Source organism: Saccoglossus kowalevskii, chromosome 15, assembly GCF_978046115.1.
Source record: "Saccoglossus kowalevskii chromosome 15, keSacKowa6.1, whole genome shotgun sequence".
Lineage (NCBI taxonomy): Eukaryota > Metazoa > Hemichordata > Enteropneusta > Harrimaniidae > Saccoglossus > Saccoglossus kowalevskii.
This window is the reverse complement of record NC_140655.1, coordinates 25,250,468-25,270,571: the sequence shown is the minus strand read 5'-3', so window position 1 is coordinate 25,270,571 and position 20,104 is coordinate 25,250,468. Positions and strand designations below refer to the sequence as shown.

The window sequence follows — 20,104 nt, the reverse complement described above, 5'->3', positions numbered from 1 at the left end:
ACTTTGTTTTAATTTGGTTTCTGAAATAAACAGAATTTGCATATTAATGGGAAGTACGGAGAGAGACGCTACCGATTCATTTCTCTTAACCAAAAAGGTTCTTTGAAATAATTCAATTTATTAAGAACATGTGACAAAATTCTAAAACACAGGATTGTTAATTCCTTAACATGACTCAGACTACTATGAGCTGATTCTATTGTCAATGGCGTATCTTTTTACAACCATTAAATTCCAAATCTCTGGATTTGCCTGTCATAATCAAAATTATAATTGATCTAATTTTAAAAGGATAATTTGAAACAAAATTTTAAGCTGCCTTTCATAGAAAGGTTGCGCACTAATATGTGAATACACGTGTACTTGGCGTCATTGCAGTACCGTCCCCTGGCGTAGCCTCTAAAAAGCCAACACGAAGAATTGTGATAAATTAAAACGGTCATGTTATTCTTAATGATTAAGGGATTTTCAACACATTCAGTCAGCAAGTTGACGTCTTTTTTAACAACCATCAGTATGTCTTGTATAAGAAATCCCCAGAGAAGGCTTAAAATAAAGTGATAGTGAGGATAGGGCAGACAAACTGGCCCCGCTGTGATATACACTACAGATAGGGTCATCCACATGAACAAATCCTAATAAGTAATTCAAGTTAACGTAATCACTCTCTAGTTCCCCTTAGCATTAACAATAGATAATAAAAAATAATCAGGTTAGTTTTGTAAGCAATTCCCTCATGTCTTGCAAACTGTCGTTTCTGCCACTTTTATACGTCTTCGTTACTCCAACCAGTTTTTTAGCTTTTATACAGACCGACATTTTATTAAAGTCAGAACACGATGATAGATAGGTTGCTGTGGTAACCCATCACTGGGCAACTGCATCCCATAAATCTTATCATTTGAAGAAAAAAATCTCAATTGAAGAGAGAAAAAAAAATTGTTTTGATTGCAAAGTGACAAAATGTAAATAGTTTTTCTAAGTTGGTGATTTGTCATCAATCGAGGATGAAGCACCCATCTGATGAAGTCATTTATTGACAATCCAAAATAAAACTGAGTATGTGTAATGTAAATTTCATTCTCTCCCAGTTTCCTCTTACTTTAAAAGCCAAATAGAGAATTGATTTAAAATCAAGTGGGGTGGAAAATTGGTGGATGGTACATGAGTTATTATCAGGTATTTATAGCGAAGCAAGTGCATGAAACGGTACACAGAATGTGAATACCCAAATTGGAATGATTGCCATCACTTCTCTATGTCGATGAGAAAATTCTCATCATAACATTTTTCCACAGCGCATTTATCGTGTCTGGAGCATCCATCATTGCATCCTCCAGTGCATCGCCATGGTAAACGATAAAGAAGAGCAGAGTACATTAGAATGGAATGAGGTTTATGGTTGTGCTAGGGTGATGCATTACACTGTACACCTGAACAACCAAGCGCTTTTACAGCCAGTTGCATCTCATTCATTTTTGACGAGCAGTAGCGTTTTGTGAATATCGCCACGATCTATTAAATAGATGCCCGTGGCTTGGTATAGAGTGATGAATACATCTGCTGTTAGTTGGCTGACAGATGATCTCTCTCAGTTCCACGAAGAGCTATTTTATAATGATCTAAACCAACAGTCATTTGTCTTGTCTACGAGTATCTCAGTTAACGTTAACCATTGCCACAGGCTAAAACTACTTGAAGACGATAATGTTCTATTCAAAGTGAAATCGACTTGATGTGATTTACGGGTTTAATTCTATCACTTTCAGTCAAAATTCTTAATTGACTCCCTTCAATGAGATAATGTCAGAAAATAAACTTGATTTCGAAAAAAAGAGTCAATTTAAGTGATTTTTATTGAATTTATTTGACTTTTTTATATAAATACTAATGCAAAGCCCAATTTTTTGTACTAACATAAGAAGCGAAGTAATTTTCAATTTTTTTCAGCAGGCATATTTATTTCCATTTATTCTTTGTCTGTTGGTGACCAAACGTTTTTTTCTTTGACAGGGAGACATGACTTTGGAAGGAAAAACGAAAAATAAAAACCAGATGACAAAAAATAAGAACACTTCGATCAACGGCAGAAAGATTTATAAGCGTGTAAATTCCAGCAATTTGAGCTGAAATTACCAATAAAAAAGTCATCAATCTTCCATTCTATCTTGATGGAATCAGATCTGGGGGAGCCATCGTATTTTAAATATATAGATGATTACAAAACTCACAAAAAAACATAAATATAAATCATTCTCAAATTTTAATTTGCATAATTATCATTATAATAGTGAAATTCACTTTTCGGCACGTATTACAGATTATTTTTGTTTTCATTAGATTAAGATTTATTATAGAATATTTACACATTTTAGTCTTAAAAGTTGATTTTTTAATGAACAGCTTAGCACTAAATTATCAAACAATCAATAGGATGAAAAACAAACATTTTAAAATCAAAGATGGTATTTAAATTGTTTAGCTGATCATCGTTCATGATAAAAAAAATTTAAAAAAGCATCGTCAAAATAAAGACATACTTTTATTGTACTTGAGCTTTTTAAAGATGTCCTCAACAAAATCCCCTGAGGCAAGAAATACCAAACACAATACTCCACAAACCCATAATTATCGTTTCTGTTTCTTAACCAAATGACATTGCCTCAAGGCATTAAAAATTTTGTATTTTCTTGGATGGTTTGATTTTTTTATTATCTCATATATTAAGACGATGATGATGGCATTAACCTCAAAGTGGTGGAAACCAACAACAAAATCATAGTTATAGTTTAGGTAACCTGCTCATTTTATTTTTACCTAAAAATCATTTTTTTTTTACATAATAAATTTTTTTTCAACAGTTTCAGATTTTTAACGAATAGATTTTAATTTATTTACTAGTACATCACCTGAGTGACAATAATCACATTTTATTTTTGATGAGGAAATTAACTTTGTTGTTTGACCAAATTCACAATTTATGGCAGGATTACATCCTCCATTTTTATTTCAGAAATGTCCAAAATTATTACTTGTCAACAAATTTAGCATTTAGGGCTTTGAGAAAAGAAGTGTGAAAAAAAGCCCACAACTCAAAACACAAATTGCAAAAGTAATATGACAACAAAGACACAATTATGTTATTAAAAAAAAAATCTGTTATCACACAAGAATAAGCACATGTCAAAGAATATACCACTAATAATAACTGATAAGTTATCGCATAAAAAGAGGTCATGAGAAAATGATTTGTTGAAAAAAGAATGACAAAAAACCATGGCAATCATCATGGTCCATCATTTCATTAAATACGAGGACAATTAAGTTTGACGATAATTCCTTGATGACAGTACATGTATATATCATTCCTTATTCAGATGAGACGATATTTTTTAATCTCTCCAAAGTGGCTGTCAGTACGTGGAGCGACACTGATTTACAGAGGGTGGAAACACACTTGATGTAAAAGCAGAGGTTTCCACCAATGGTAAATAAACAAACATTGATTGACAACTTTTTAGGCATCATTTCTTTTTTTTTTTTTTTCTTTTTTTTAGACGGCTTTAATTTTTTCGTCTTTTTGTGAAAACTTGTTGATGTAATATATATAAAAGCATAAATTCTAGAAATTGCTGTTCTATCTTCTTCACTCAAGCAACAAGTGCAAGTATAATCCTACATTGATTTTTTTTTTAAATGGTTTCACTCACAAGAACTTTCAGTCTAACAAACATTCAATAAATTCATAAATCCTGTGAACTATAAAAAAGTTATATATTGCCTTAAAGCTTTTAGACAAGCAGGTGAAGGTCTTCATGAGTCAACAAAGCAAAAGTATGACCCCTAATTAAGTTTGAAGTGCATTTTATTTTCGTCAAGTCTTATCAGTTTGGATTGCAACAGAGGGACATAAATATTCTCTCAATGACCTAAGACACAAGTAAAATTATTGGTCTGTTAAATGGTGGGTAAACATTTCGGTTAATCATTAACCAGAAACTGTCCGTAATGCTGTCACCGTGTTTACCCGATGAAATATTGAGATGCGTGTACGTGTAACAGGGACATGTTACGATGATATCAGCATAAATCTTCCACTTTTAACAGGCATCGTAAAAAGTTAATAATAATTTTCAGGGTCGGCCATTTTGAAAATGCATATAAACGATGTTGGTTTTTTCCTTCTTTCTCACGACATTTGATTAAAAAGCTTAACTTGAAAGTGAAAGTCATCAGCAGTTAAGATCACATTAAATAACTTTCATTTTTTTAAAAACTGAAGATCTATTTTTTTTGTGCTGACAGCTGTAATGTAAAATTATGATTCTCAGATATTTCATTTCAAATTCAAGTGTGCTTTCTTTTTTTTTCAGATGGTTGGCCGACGAGCAAAAGGAGCTAAAAAAGCTGCTTATACCTTGCATCATACGCAAGGTCTTCATGTGTTGAAACAGAGGACAGGGAGATCCACTTCCAGCCGTCAGTACTCCAAAAGTACTGCAACATGAATCATCTTTGACAGAAAAATCAATTTTTAAAACACGAAGTGACATCAGTTTCTGTTTATAGGGGTTCGTGCAGGGTTAATATTTAGCCAAAACCTATCTGTCTTGTCCGGACACATGTGATGGCAACCAGTGGATATCTTCATGATTGTCTAGTTACTGCACTGCACACATCAAAAGTTAATCATTAAGGGATATCCCAAGGTCACCTGCCAGTGAAAATATTGTCACCTGTCTTAACCTTTTCACCACCAGACTTTCACGCCTAAATTTTTTTGCCCTTTTTTCTTATATTCAACAATATTTCTGGAAATGAACCCTAATTTTTGAGCCAACAAACAAAATTTGAGTCAATTTTTGTTTTTTACACCAAAAATTTGGCCACTGTTTACCCAATCTTCTGAGGGAAGTGCAGACTATAAACAGGACTATTTTGTGAATTTGTGACAAAAAGAGGGAACTGGTGGTGAAGAGGTTAAAGTGTACACTGAACGCTAGATTTTATTTCATTTTCTGCTATCTTGTATTTAAATATCAAACACCAGAAATCTGTTTTAAAATCCGATGACTCATTTACGAAATATAGCGGATTCTGTTAAAATCGCACGTAAAGTCCCCCCGTTTGACCTCGTTTACATGACCTCTTGGATGTGACGTCATAAGTGTGACCGCCCTGTTCAGTTTGCCGCCATTGATATGTAAACCGTATGTAAATGTCGTTCGTGATCAGCTGTGTTATTGTTGATTTTCGTGTATGTTCTACGGTTTTATTTTAGTGATATTGCAACCAAAGACGCGAACTGTTGCGTTTGGGAATTTTTTTTATTCATTTGAGCTTCGTATTTAAACTAGTAATGTCAAGTGGTTGTGACAGACGAGGTAAACGCTGCGTTGCTTTCGGGTGCTGGAACACGAACCTTGACGGTGTTTCGCTTCACGCATTCCCCCTCGACAGACCGTCTTTGAGCAAACTTTGGACGAAGTTTGTTCGGGTGAAGAGAGCTAAATGGCATGGTCCTACGAAGCATTCTGTGCTTTGCTCAGTGCATTTCACAGACGAGTGCTACCCGGCAAAATACAAGTTTATGCGTGCGATGGGACAAGTTCCCGGAAGAAAAACTTTGCACAAAGATGCCGTGCCAACAATTCATACCGGCGTCCTGGCGGAGAGTATTAGTAACAAGACTGATACAAGTCCAGCGTATCCGGCTGTCTCAACACCTAAAAGGCCAAGGATTGCTTTTCTTAAAAGAGAAAATGCTAGGGTAGGTATTTGTATTCGTTCATGTTCGACTATGTGCCGCGCACTGAATTTACCGCGAGTATGTTTACGTTTACACATAACGACTGGCTATGGCGGTAATGCTATTACGTACGTTCAATTGTCTGTTTTTTTCATACATTATTATTTGTAATCATTGTTTGATACAGGTAACTCTGCAGTATTCGGAGGACACCCATGACGAGGACACAAGCCACCAAGTACAGGACACTGATTCTCTTACCGACAGCTCTATTCAGGTACTGAACATTTGCGAGAAACTTGCATGAAAAACATGTATGTATTCTATAAACAGCGTCTTGGTGTGTTTATATTAGTGTGTTTATAAATAAATAAATAAATAAATAAATAAATAAATAAATAAATAAATAAATAAATAAATAAATAAATAAATAAATAAATAAATAAATAAATAATCACTTCCTAAATTTTGTTTCACATTTAAGACTTTAACCAAGGCTAAGACTGTTAGAACATATGGTACTCAAATATCTTACAAGCAGCCTAATAAGAGAAGTGTGCGTGTACAAGTAAGGCCCTTTGGATCAAATAAAGGTATGTATTGTATGTGGGGAGGCTAGGAGAATATTTTATGTTGAAAATATTTTTTTCTCGTATCTTGACAATGAATATTTTTTTTTCTCTTACCCTCAGATTTTTTTTTTAAAAGGTTCTCCATCACACTGCCAGGTTTTCAGATGGGACAATTACATTTGGTATTGTATTTGAACTTGACTGTGTTATTTGCATTACAGTTTGCCAGACAGAGATGTTGCATCCTCCAGAAAGAAGAAGCGTTCAAGTACAATGTGATCTCCTGAAACCAAACCAAACAATACAAGTACAAGAACCACCCCCAGACAATGAACTTGACACAACTTGGTCAAGTTTAGAGTCCAATGCAACAACTGATTCTGATGAGACATATGAACAGTCAGAATGTGAATCACAAGCTTCATGTTCGAGTGCTGATGATTGGTAAGTTTTAATAAAATTATAAAATATAAATGGGAAAATTTGTGAATGAAAGTAGGTAAACATGGTGAGCATTGAGTAGCTTCACATCACACGGTTTATGGTAAAAATAAAATGTGTTATACAATAAATATAGTTTAGTTTATTTCTCTTAATTATAGGTGTATGCAGAAAAATAGATTCTTTGTTGTTGGGGAAGCTCAACTCATGAATCTATTCCACACATGTACCAGATGCTCTTCACCTACATTAGGTGAAATCACACACATATGTGGCACAATGGTAAGAGTGGAGCAGAATTGTGTTTTTTGTGGACTAAGCACAAAATGGAACAGCCAATCCATGATAGGTTCCATTCCAAGTGGAAATCTTAGACTTTCTTGTGGAATTTTGTTAGCTGGGGCATTAGCATCAAAAACTTTACGTGTCCTACAGTTTATGAATATGCCAAGTATTTCAACGGATACTTTCATGAAACATCAAAGGTACTACCTCCAACCAGCAGTAATGGAAGTATGGGGAAACATGCGTGGAAAGTACATTGATGATGCACTTCAAAATGGAAGGTCACTTTGCATAGGTGGAGATGGGAGGTGTGACACCCCTGGCCATAGTGCTAAATTTGGCTCATATTCAGTCATGGACCTTGATAATGGTACTATGATTGACATACAGCTTGTGCAGGTATTTATACATTTTACTTACCAAGTACCTCGTTTTATGTAAACACCAATCTAGTAACAATTTATAATTAAATTGAATCTATTGTTTATATTCAGAGTAACGAGGTGAAAAGTAGCTGCCACATGGAGAAGGAAGGTTTGGCAAGGAGTGTGGCATATTTACAGGGTCAAGGTATTAATATCTACAAAATAGTCACAGACCGTCATGTTCAAATAATTAAATGGGTCAGAGAGAACATGACAGATACTCAACACTGTGTGGATGTGTGGCATGTTGCTAAAGGTAAGCAGTTTTCTCCCCCCACAATCTTTGAGAGCAGCTGTTTTATCATGCTTAAACATTTTTCCATTGTTCTATTGGTATGCAAATGATCCACTGTTATCCGTGGTCTATTGATATCAAAAATTGATGGGTACTAGGGTAGAACAGATTATTTTAGATGAAATTGTTAATCCTTGTAGGATATTTTCAATTTATTTTAGTCAAATACAGCATCAGTGATATTGATAATATTCAATATTCAGAGCAATTTAAGTGCAATTTTATAACATGACCAGCAAATTACCTTGCAACAGTTCAACTATAATCATGACTGAAAACACAGAATACTGATGATAGGATTTATTCCTTAAGGTCTACAGAAAAAAATGCTAGCTCTTTCTAAAGAGAAAGAGTGTGGTATATTACAAGACTGGATCAAAAGTGTCACCAATCATCTTTATTGGACTGCTGCCTCAACACCTGATGGAAATGGTGATTTGATGATGGACAAATGGACATCTGTTGGAAACCACATCCAAAATATTCATGAGGGGCATGGAACTTTCTTTCCTAGATGTGAACATGAGGATTTAACAAGACAAGAGAGAAGAAAGCGATGGTTAAAACCAGGTATTTCTCTCTTATTCACATTTTAACACACTTTGACTAGGATGGTATATGTATGCTGTTATTATAATGCCTAAATATTATATATATATTTCCAGGAACTAAACCCTTAGAGAAATTGATAACGCTCCTCAATTCTCGACAAATGAAGAAAGATATACCTAAGTTGTCAACAATACAACAGACTTCAGAACTGGAAGGATACCATTCTGTGGTGAATCAGTTTGCCCCAAAGATGCATGGGTTCTCATACAATGGAATGATGTGCAGGTAACTGCGTACTTGTATTAATCAACATTGAAAATAAACAAGTAACTTTGCGGTCAAAAGAGCTTTGTTGTAATATACTGTGAGTTGGAAACGTAGGCTGGAGTGATGTTGATAAAGATTGGCACCATAAAAGAAACTTGTCATTGTATTATTTCACAATGTGTACCCCCCAAAAAACTACCTTCCAACTGGTACAGTTGAATAATAGCAGCAAAATATATTAACATTGAAATGACGACCTGAAATTCAACATTTTTGAAAAAACATTGGCCCTGGTAGTTCTGGCTAACAAATTAGTAGATTAAATTAGTACAAATATAAGTTTTATCACATTAAATTCTACAATCAAACAGAGAACAACATATTGTTTACAAATCAACAGGTTTGGAGACGTGTGTAATACACAAGTTCTCATTACTGTCTTTGACTTTAATTATTTACTGACAGGTCTTATCCCTGTGATAGAGCCTTCTAACTTCAAAAGTTAGCAATCACAATTGATGTAGTATGTAACAAGTATTCTAACACTCAGAATTTGTAATTCTATTAAGTCCTTAGTGGTAAAATACAGTATATCATAATGCATGGTTGTTTTATTTATAGGCTTGTCTTGGCAGCAATGCATTATAATGAAAATGGTGGGCGACATGCTGCTGTTACTAAGCAGGGAAATCCTTGCTATAAAATAACTTATCCAAAATTTAAAAAAGGCAGTTACACAGTGCGTCAAGTAAAGACAGAACCTACCTACAGTAAGTACCGGTATAAAATGTTCTACATGCATGTACACTAGCAGCTTTATATATTTGCATGACTGAAGCCACTTAAAATCACAACCACAGCTCAGTTTTTCAACAAATAAAACAATAACAATAATTAAAAAAATAAAATATTCTTTATTACAGATTATGTACAAAATGTGACAACTAATGTCACTGCAAGAGTGGTAAAATGTACCATGTCACAGGCAAAAGGTGATGTGTTGAACAAAGTACCTCCTGCACTCTGCAGTGAGTTCAAAAGACCGAATAAAGAAGTGGCAGTTTCTGACTTTCAGTCGAGGTTTTTTAATCAACATAATTAAATCCCTGATAAACTCCATTCTGTGAAGGATATGTTTCTCTGATAAGATGAACTGCACATGATGGGAGTGGAACTCTGACATCTTTGCCTAAATATCCCCAGCACCATCGGACAAGTTGCCTGTAGGCAACATACCTGTATCTCCTGCAAGGAAAATAAATTGAATGTACAAATTCTGTCTACTGCACACAGTTTATTCCAACCTAATAAAATGCCTATACTTCTATTGGACATGAGAGAATACTGTTAGTACACAATTACAAATGTAATGTAGTTGGTATGGCCCTCAACAATATTACTGAGGTTCTGGTTGTACATATTTATGTGTCAACCATTTTCAGTTCACAAAGTTCAGAAATTTCTAGCAAAACATAATTGTAATTGGTCTGACATTCATTAACATTTATGCACATCTACCATAATACATTTTCAGTGTAACAAAAACCATGATATATTTTGTCCTAATAAAATTGTGTTCATACCAGACCAGTATGTGCGACTTTTAATACTTACTCAGAGGATTCTGGAATAGTTCCATGGTACTGTCTATATACATGATAAGCTGTTAGCAATACATACTTGTCCAGACACACTGGCTTAAATCCAGGATGTTCTGTGATGCATGCTGTATTTGGAACTTCATCACAGACAGCTTTCACCTGCATTATTTCATAACAGCATCTACATTCCTCAGCAGAGGGCATGACATGACATCTGTTACACTGACACCTAAATTATATAAACAACATATACTTGAAGCAGGTATCTCAGCAAAAATGAAATTTACTATCTTGTTATTTACCTCCTAAATACAGTATAATTATTTGTGAGAACAAATTATTACCATATCAGAACTATCAAAGGTAAGTTGTCAAAATCTTAAAATTGATTTATTTTGCATATTTTCAAAATCATTTATTCCTGACACTTGAAAATACGGTCTTCACCTTAATATTCATTAGGCATTACCTCTACGATATAGCACCACCCCACCCCAAGTCTCAAATAAAAAAACAAAAACATCACAGCAACTTATTGGGAATAAGTTTTTTAAGCCTCCTCCCAAATGCTAACATTCTGGCCCCTTACAATTTAATTGTATGTGTTGTGGTTGTCATGATCTGTCTAATAATATAATGCTGGATGTCCAATATACAAGATAATTTCAATTTGTCTAATTAGTAAATGTCTTGCTTAAATTCGACTTTATAATTTATAATTACATCACAGTTGGGGATAGAGGGACTGTGATTACATGCATCACAAATATAAGCTCCTATGCATACAATTTAATCATAAATTGTAATTAACTACTAAGGCAATAATATGAAGCTTAAATGGTAGCTGTTGTTTCACCGATCGTATTGTACTGACTTGCAAATATAATGTCAACAGATACAGAAAATGAAATTAAACTTAGTGGGCTATGCATGTCTGAGTTCCGTGATTGAACGTAATCAGAACATTTCGTTCTGGGACTTAAACTACTCCGAAATACAGGTTAATAATTATTCAAAATATGCGGAACTCCGGAAGTTAATGTTATCAAAACCAGCTGATTCGACCACTTACCACTCGGTAGTATTCAGGCGATCGCCCAAAGCATCACCGACATCGTTTTCTTCAGCAGAATCACTGTGACTGTCGTCGTTAAATTCGGGCTCAAATTGGTAGGGCCGTATACCTCCGTCAACCGATGAACCCTCGACATCGAAGTCAGAAGACTCGTAATTCAACTCAAGCTCGCAATCACGGCTTTGCGACGACGCATCACTTGGAGTTGACGAACTTTCAGCACTATGAGTTGGCGACGCCATTATTCCTTAGGGTTATGTTTGGGTCACACTTGTGACGTCACAGATTTGACGCCCATAAATGACGCGGAGTTCCTGACAGACAAATGAGCATCGACGCACCGGTAAAAATGCTAACATTGATCGCCCATAACAAAGCTCATGGTGCGTGGATTTTGATGAAATTGTTGGTATTGTCACCAATTTATTTATTGAAATATAATATCTTTGACGAATTTATCGTTCAGTGTACACTTTAAAGGAATGCTCCCCAACTCATAACTCATCTCAATTTCACCTCAAGTGGTCTACGCGCAAAGACAGCTTTTTTTTTTTTAAATTGTAACTACAGAATCTGATTAGGCTAAAAATTTACATCAATGATGAAAAACTTTCCGCCTGCATCAAAATTTTGTAGATTTATTTTCAAAATCGGGGAAATACTAGTGTGACTGCGAGAATGGGTCAGAGATTACAAATAACGCGAGCTAGAGGAGCCCTGCATATCTGTGTTTCAGTCACAAGTGGACAGACGGACAGCACCGCACCTTGACTATGCATACACTTTATATCCTCTATTTAATTCAGTTTCTCATCTAACAACAGTACACAAAGAAAGGAACTCCTATTCTTTATTGGGTTTGTAAATATGATGATAAATTCCTGGTGCGCACAGCCACGGTCGTCCATCTTGTTTTTAGAAACTCAACATTTTTTGTATGTATAAGGTTGGGTACAATTAACAAAAAAAATATAAATATAAATAAAATTATTTGGTATAAAGCTTAATAAAATCTGGATAAATCTGCAAAGTGAATTAGTATGCAAATATACAGGAAAAAACATTACAAAGAGTAAATTTGGCTAACGATTGAATAAAGCTTAAGTACTGATAAGTTAATAAATTCTAAATCATTTTGGTGATAAAACAGCTAATATTTTTATTTTCACTATGAAGATACACTATCATCTTGTCAATCAGCAGTTTTTTTTTTATCCAATCTCATTTATACCTAAAGTTCTCCTTCAGTCGCTGGCCTCGAGCTTCTCAGAAGCTGATAAGATCATAACCCTGTCTCGTATCAATGCATTGTAAAGTACGGTTTAATTCGTCGATCCGACAAAATTACACCGTTTCCTGACACAGTCGGTTTGCCTCTTTAATTGTCACGATAGATACGGTTTTAATTTGTCACAATCCTGGGCATTTTTTTACGCGCTGTGTAAAATCTCATCTCCGGGGACCCCCGGCGAATTCACCAGGAAAATCTGTGTGAGCGGTGACAGAGTCGGAATAAGGTAGCAAGCCCACTGGGAGCAGGGTTTTGCTCTTTGGATCATATCAGTAACTACATTAGCGCACGATCTATCTCTTTGCATCTATCTTTATCGGTAACGCATGAAATGCTTTCACAACAGATGCAGAGGCGTTTCTTCTCCTGTTTATCGTGTACATGTCTCGGGGCATACACCGGCGGAATCTCCAACACGTACACCACGCGTGTGTGTTCATAACAGTATGATGCATTATGGCTCTGAAAAGAGGCTCCCAACACAAAGAGACGATATGAAAACACTTCTTAAAAGTGCAATAATGCTATTATTATGAGCCGTATATACAAAAGAACTGAATGTGATGAATTGAAGATAAATGTACTCAGATGAAAAAAGTGTCACGACACCTTTTAGAGCATTCTTTTATAACCCCTCCACAGTCTATCACTCTTTGGTGATATAAATCAGAATACTTTTATCGCTTATTTCAATGCTGATTATTCATTACTGGGTATTGATGTCGTTATCCCCAAACTAACTTTCAAATTAACCTTTGTGCATCTATTTCATTTCAAATTCAATTTCAATGTCAATTTCCAAAGTTTAAAGCATCTTTTTATTTATCTCTCATGGTATATTAAGTGATTTCTATCATTTTCATCTCACAATCAAAATATTGTCAAATTTGAGACTCGCCATGACGATGAAGTAACTCTATATGTGAATATACGTAGCTGATTTCAAAATTTAATCTTTATTTTTCAATGATTTTTTTTTTTCAATGAATTTTTCTGAATTTCTGCCAATTTATTCAATATTTTTTTATTTCCTACAAAATATTCTACATCTTCAAAATAAAGATAATAAATGATGATGATAAATGGTGAATGAGTTCAATGTGGTATTTTTTTTTTGTAATTTAGAAAAAAATGTTATTGGTTGAATAAAATGGTGAATATTTTTTTAACAGTTCGGTGACATCCATTGTCGCATTATGAGACAAGTCCTACAATAATGCTTGACAGTAAATCTACATTTTCATCATAACAATAAAATAACCGTTTCCTCCATTGGCAACCCAAATCACGTGCCAGTGCATCCAATTTTGTGGGATGACAAGCAACAATTATTCGATCAGCTAATTAGCATTACGGTAGACCAAAATTACATTTGTTTCGCACTTTCCCACTCTCTAAAGTGACAAAACACAATTACGTGTATCAATTTTCAAAAGCGTCTAAATTGAGCGAAATATATCCCGGCGTAGCAGAATGAAATTAATGATAACAATCCCCTATGTCATCAGACCTGTGTCATATACTAATGAAAATTTCATTTGTATACCTCAATATCTAATCACAGCCTACTGAGTTATATCAACTAGATACAAAAAATATTGACGTAATAATTTTACCAACGAGAGGTGAATTAAATTCATCAATGAAATTCATCTTCATCAACTGATGATGGGACAAAGACCACAATTAAAAAAATAATCTTTTTAGAATTTTATTCCAGCTGGGAAAAAAAAAATCACAGCTTAAATGTGTTATAAAAAAACTGTAACACTCAGGTAATAAAAGCAACGTGATTCCCAGTGTAATACACTGCGACGCATGAACCGTAATTCATTTCATAAATATGATTAGTGATGTTTATTTTATTTTTACTCTCGAAAAGAAGATATCAATTTCCTGTCCACTGAAAGAATGGCCCTCCAATTGAAGCGAGAGAGAAAGAATATCCACTCAAACCAGAGAAAGCAAAAATCAATACCATTGGGATGACGTTGGTGCGACGACTGATGACTGTTTATATAAAAGCGAATTAGCGTTGATGGAAAAGTTTTTGAATTGCTACAATTTTAAAACCAGAATGATGCACCATTAACGATTAAAGACAGCACTGGCCATTTTATGTCTGTCTAAAAATAATGAACACACGCAGATGTGAAAGAATAGTTTTTTTTTTTTACTTCTTTCCAAAGAAATTCCCTTTAACAGACATGCGACAAAAGGATAATTTACTCCCGATTGTGCATATATTGATCTCGTCAAAGATAAAGGCAGTGCCGAAAACAACACTGCAAAGAAGAAGGATATTTCGATGGAATTGAAATGCACCACGTATATTGATTAGCTAGGAGTCTTCAAAGCATACGGATATTCGGATCAATTTTTACTGGAGGATACCGATAAAATACAATGGATCCCACCGCTCTTCTCTTTGTTCCCATCGCAGGAAACACATACAGTGTATTAGAACCAAGAGCTCGCTTTAATAAACGTATTGAATGCACTTTTAAATGAATGTTGACGACAAGTAGTCTGAATTGATCACTATACACCTTTCGATATTTAAACAAAAGATACTTGTATTTTTCATGTTATTATTATCTGGCAAGAGACAAAAATCTTTCATTCCTGCTGTGCCGTGTGCAATGATCTCTTTTAGTCTGCGGCGCATAACAGATGAGAAACACCATGGTATACAAATCGCATTTTTAATAAATTAACTTTTTAAATTTAATAATAATTATATTTCAGTTTATCATTTTCGTTTGTTTTTGTTTTCTTTTTTTGTTTTTTCAAAGATATTCCAAAACATATTATAATCGTCATTTTTGATATTGACATTGTCTGATTCACTGATTGCATATTTCGTCATCAAGATACAAATTTTACGATAACATTTATTTACAGTTTACAATGAAGTTGAATAAATCGAGAAACTGTATTGACGAGTGATAATCATAGACTGCAATGCATTCTGGGAAGAAGAAATATTGAGGACTAACTGATTTTAGGTTATGGACCACTGCATTCTGGGAAAGGTTGGTTCCTACTCACAGTACAATCGCTCAATAGTGTCATGAAGATTGATTCACTCACAATGAATGGAAACCAACGCACTTATCAGAAGTATCTAAAAACATTTATTTAATGCTTTCCAATAAGCTGGTTGATTGATCAGACATAACTTTGTAACACATGTCAACAAACGCAATGTCTGATTAAGGGACGACGTCTGGCTTACAAAATGTGTAAAAAAAAAAAAAAAAAATTCCATATTTTGTATTTTAATGTTTTCAATAAAATCAGAATTCACCACACAAAAAGTTTCCTTTTTTGTGTGTGTAATACATTTTACTTTACTCATCTTCATACTGTAAACTGTCAAATTTTTCATTGATAGAAATTTTCATTGACAGGCATTTTCATTGATAGAAATGTTCATTGATAGATATTTTCATTGATTGAAATTTTCGCGATTTCATGATTTTATGGCTTTTGTGGAGACAACAAAATTTGCAAACGTCACTGACACTTTGTGTCACGTTTTTCACCAAATAGCAAAGATTGTAGAAATGTGTCTCCTCACGAAACGAAAGTGATGTGATGCATTGTGGGTAATTTCCAAACACAACATTAGTGTTATGTGAGGTCAAACTACCGTGGTGCTATTCACTATCCACCATATATTACGAGAAAACATTCATTGTGAAAACAGTAATCAGCTTGTTGACATATTGAACTATTTTTTTCTACAAATTGGTCATAATAATAGGTAACGTCAAATGACAAAACATGAAAATCTAAATAAATGATGAGTTCAAAATGTATCTGTAATTTTGTACAAATTTAAAGAAAAAGCGTGTTTGAACAAAACATACTTTTAGCCATGACAGTCAAATGCTATGATTGACAGAATCACCGGTCTGCTATAAATGCTAATTCCTCATCTTTTGATATATTTTTTTTTAGTATTGGAATCACTTTCATGAATGAAAAACAAACTAAAAGTACTGCGGCACCATAGTTCACAAAAATGACTGTCAACTGCAAACATTAATTAGAATGGTGGTTAAAATAAGTCATTTCAATGATTCAAGACGCTGACTAAAATTTCAATTTTTTGATCAAAAACTATAAACATTTTGTCTGTTTGGTCCAAAATTAAGATTGATTTCAGTGAAAATTACAAAAAAATGTGAACAAATTTACTGCATTTTGATAGGAAAGAAATGGAGCTCAAAGGGTTAAGAAATTATACAATATTGTAAAAGCATTCATTTTCACTGGTATTCAATTTCACTGTTTTGATAATTGACTATATTGACCAGGTTTTACATTGATGGATTGTCATGTAATAAGACAATGAGTTCTATTCAGCCCTGAGAGTCAGCCAAAAAATAGAAACATTTAAAACCCAGAGAATTATTAATTTCTTTCCAGTATGTGACTTTCACAGAATTTCATCACAAACTCTTTCAAAAAAATTGACAGTGAGAATTAAAAAGTTTTTATGTGTTTTTAGCCTCAATCGGTGGTTTATCATAGTATAGTGGGATGCACATGGGAATCCCCGCACCAATTCTGCACTTCAGTCATTGTCACCACACCCAAAATATCGTCACCTGGAATACTAAGTTGATGTTACCATATGACATTGCAATTTTCACCGCACGTACATTCAACCAGATATTCAACCTGGAATACTAAGTTGATGTTACCATATGACATTGCAATTTGCACCGCACGTACATTCAACCAGATATTCACAATAATCAACATAGGTAGGGGTGTAGATACTAAATGGAAGGCATTAAATTTGATGTCATAGAAGGAAACAGGGAGTCTGGGAGAGGGAGGCAGCAAATGAAGTTAGAAGGCCATTTATTGATATAAATATTTTGTAATAGTGCCTAACCCGAATATATCAATTTTATCATCCTTACACAATAGTGAGGTCAACGTATTTCAGTCAACAGGATAGATTAGGCCTTTGCCGATTGAATCCTTTATTTGATGATATTTTTTTAATTCATCCACCAAGCTCGTGTTTGTACATGTTTACTTTCCTGTTTGATTGTCATTATCACAATATAATTATTGTCATAAAAGATTCTGTTGTCTTCATTTTGGAACCGTAAATAGCACGTTCTCTCCTTAAAACCTTGAACTAGAAAGAACCTACTTTATTTAGTGTTATAAACTAGTTTTTAGAATTTTGAAGTTGTGAAAATGCAGCTCAGCAAGACGTGGAGTGACAGTGACTTTCAGAAAAAAAATTTGCCTGCAAAAAATCAACCATACATTTTACAATATTTGTTTTCAAATGAGAACGAATAAGCAATATTTAAAAAAAATGTATTTTTTGTTGTACTGATGGAATGTGGGTAATGGGAAATCCGCATGGTGTTCCAATGATAATGACCATTTTTACAGTTCATATCTCAAAATCTAACGGAGTTCAAAACAAAAATTTTATAAAATTTTGGAAAATGTATGATGATCAATTGCACTTGCCTAGAGCAATGTTTAGTGTATTTCTTAACCTGGCAACAAGAGTTGATATTATTGTCCGTACAAATACTTGCTTTCGCTCAGGCAACATTTTTGTTTCACACATTCTCTAATCTCTTTATGCGGAGCATAGAGAGATTAATTACTAGAGAGAGAGGTATAGCAAAATAGAAAATAGTATTCAAAAGAACGTAAAAGCATAAGGCGCTTGTAAGTTACACATCATAAACTAGGTGTCAAGGGACTTTATTGCCGATTTAATTTTTAATCAATAATAGATGTAGTTATGAACTGAACTAATAATTCTGAATTTGAACACTGCTTTCAAACATTTAACACTATTGTGACACTGCCTTCAAACATCTAACACTATTGTGACACTGCTTCCAAACATCTAAACACTATTGTGACACTGCTTTCAAACATCTAACACTATTGTGATACTGCCTTCAAACATTTAACACTATTGTGGCACTGCTTTCAAACATTTAACACTATTGTGACACTGCTTTCAAACATCTAACACTATTGTGACACTGCTTTCAAACATTTAACACTATTGTGACACTGCTTTCAAACATTTAACACTATTGTGACACTTCAAACATCTAACACTATTGTGACACTGCTTTCAAACATCTAACACTATTGTGACACTGCCTTCAAACATCTAACACTATTGTGACACTGCTTTCAAACATCTAACACTATTGTGACACTGCTTTCAAACATCTAACACTATTGTGACACTGCTTTCAAACATCTAACACTATTGTGACACTGCTTTCAAACATCCAACACTATTGTGATACTGCTTTCAAACATCTAACACTATTGTGACACTGCTTTCAAACATCTAACACTATTGTGACACTGCTTTCAAACATCTAAACACTATTGTGACACTGCTTTCAAACATCTGACACTACTGTGACACTGCCTTCAAACATCTAACACTATTGTGACACTGCTTTCAAACATCTGACACTATTGTGACACTGCTTTCAAACATCTAACACTATTGTGACACTGCTTTCAAACATCTAACACTATTGTGACACTGCTTTCAAACATCTAACACTATTGTGACACTGCTTTCAAACATCTAACACTATTGTGACACTGCCTTCAAACATCTAACACTATTGTGACACTGCTTTCAAACATCTAACACTATTGTGACACTGCTTTCAAACATTTAACACTATTGTGACACTGCTTTCAAACATCTAACACTATTGTGACACTGCTTTCAAACATCTAACACTATTGTGACACTGCTTTCAAACATCTAACACTATTGTGACACTGCTTTCAAACATTTAACACTATTGTGACACTGCTTTCAAACATCTAAACACTATTGTGACACAATATCTATCAGAATGCTTATATTGAACACCCAAAAATATGGGATGCCCACAGAAATAAACTCAGCTAGAAAACCTCATCTCTTGTAAGCTGAATGTAGTTTACAAAATAAAAATGTTAACAATTTGCCTGAGTTGAGAAAAATCTGCCGAGTAAGTTGGAATGATAAACTGTTATCAGATTTCCTTTAGAAAATAAAATTACTTTGCTCTCATAAAACAGAGAGGTTAATACGATAGAATCTGGAATTCTGAGGTCAACGCTTATTATCTAAACCTAAACTACTCATGCACAAATTTATTAACATTCCTCGAATGTGGACACTAATATTCCCAGCGACGATTTGCGGTCTGTTTGAATCTCGTAGCCAAAGATGGCCATCAAGAACGAAATCAAGTTTAATCACCGCTATAAAGCATAAAACGCCATTTCTATTGAATTTGACTGTGATTGTGTCATTAAAAGCATAGTGGATGTCATTATCAATGAATATTCTTATGTGTCAAAAATACTGCCTTCATCAAATTTTTATTGTGATAATAATCAACTCTTCAATACAATTCTAAAAGACATGTGTTACAATTAAAATGGTATGATGATGTACGACATGAATAAAATTGTCAAAAAACATTTTTTTTTTTTTTTACAGTGTCCTTACCATTATCAGAATGG

General features: G+C 34.0%; 3 protein-coding genes across 3 annotated transcripts in view; 1 reads left to right on the top strand and 2 right to left on the bottom strand.

The window, feature by feature from the left end:
* Nucleotides 1-20,104, bottom strand: part of LOC100375728 (histone-lysine N-methyltransferase MECOM-like) — a 105,208-nt gene that overhangs the window by 37,823 nt on the left and 47,281 nt on the right. The window lies entirely within an intron of this gene.
* LOC144357739 (uncharacterized) lies at nucleotides 5,073-10,173 on the top strand. The gene is made up of 10 exons (XM_085490616.1): nucleotides 5,073-5,770; nucleotides 5,937-6,026; nucleotides 6,234-6,342; nucleotides 6,543-6,765; nucleotides 6,924-7,446; nucleotides 7,542-7,728; nucleotides 8,080-8,337; nucleotides 8,433-8,604; nucleotides 9,208-9,356; nucleotides 9,510-10,173. Exons 1-10 carry the CDS (start codon nucleotides 5,360-5,362, stop codon nucleotides 9,686-9,688), a joined length of 2,301 nt encoding a protein of 766 aa, XP_085346742.1. The 5' UTR covers nucleotides 5,073-5,359; the 3' UTR covers nucleotides 9,689-10,173.
* Nucleotides 9,481-11,581, bottom strand: LOC146734282 (uncharacterized). The gene is made up of 3 exons (XM_085490617.1): nucleotides 11,260-11,581; nucleotides 10,201-10,416; nucleotides 9,481-9,831 (listed from the first exon to the last, which is right to left on the bottom strand). Exons 1-3 carry the CDS (start codon nucleotides 11,502-11,504, stop codon nucleotides 9,672-9,674), a joined length of 621 nt encoding a protein of 206 aa, XP_085346743.1. The 5' UTR covers nucleotides 11,505-11,581; the 3' UTR covers nucleotides 9,481-9,671.

Excerpts from the sequence above, each read along its gene's own strand:
- LOC144357739 (XM_085490616.1), top strand. The coding sequence starts at position 5,360 with ATGTCAAGTGGTTGTGACAGACGAGGTAAACGCTGCGTTGCTTTCGGG. Across the intron at positions 6,027-6,233 it reads TTACCGACAGCTCTATTCAG|ACTTTAACCAAGGCTAAGAC; the intron begins GTACTGAACATT and ends TTCACATTTAAG. Across the intron at positions 6,766-6,923 it reads TGTTCGAGTGCTGATGATTG|GTGTATGCAGAAAAATAGAT; the intron begins GTAAGTTTTAAT and ends TCTTAATTATAG.
- LOC146734282 (XM_085490617.1), bottom strand. The coding sequence starts at position 11,504 with ATGGCGTCGCCAACTCATAGTGCTGAAAGTTCGTCAACTCCAAGTGAT. Across the intron at positions 10,417-11,259 it reads CGCCTGAATACTACCGAGTG|GTGTCAGTGTAACAGATGTC; the intron begins GTAAGTGGTCGA and ends TATATAATTTAG. Across the intron at positions 9,832-10,200 it reads ACTATTCCAGAATCCTCTGA|GAGATACAGGTATGTTGCCT; the intron begins GTAAGTATTAAA and ends TTTTCCTTGCAG.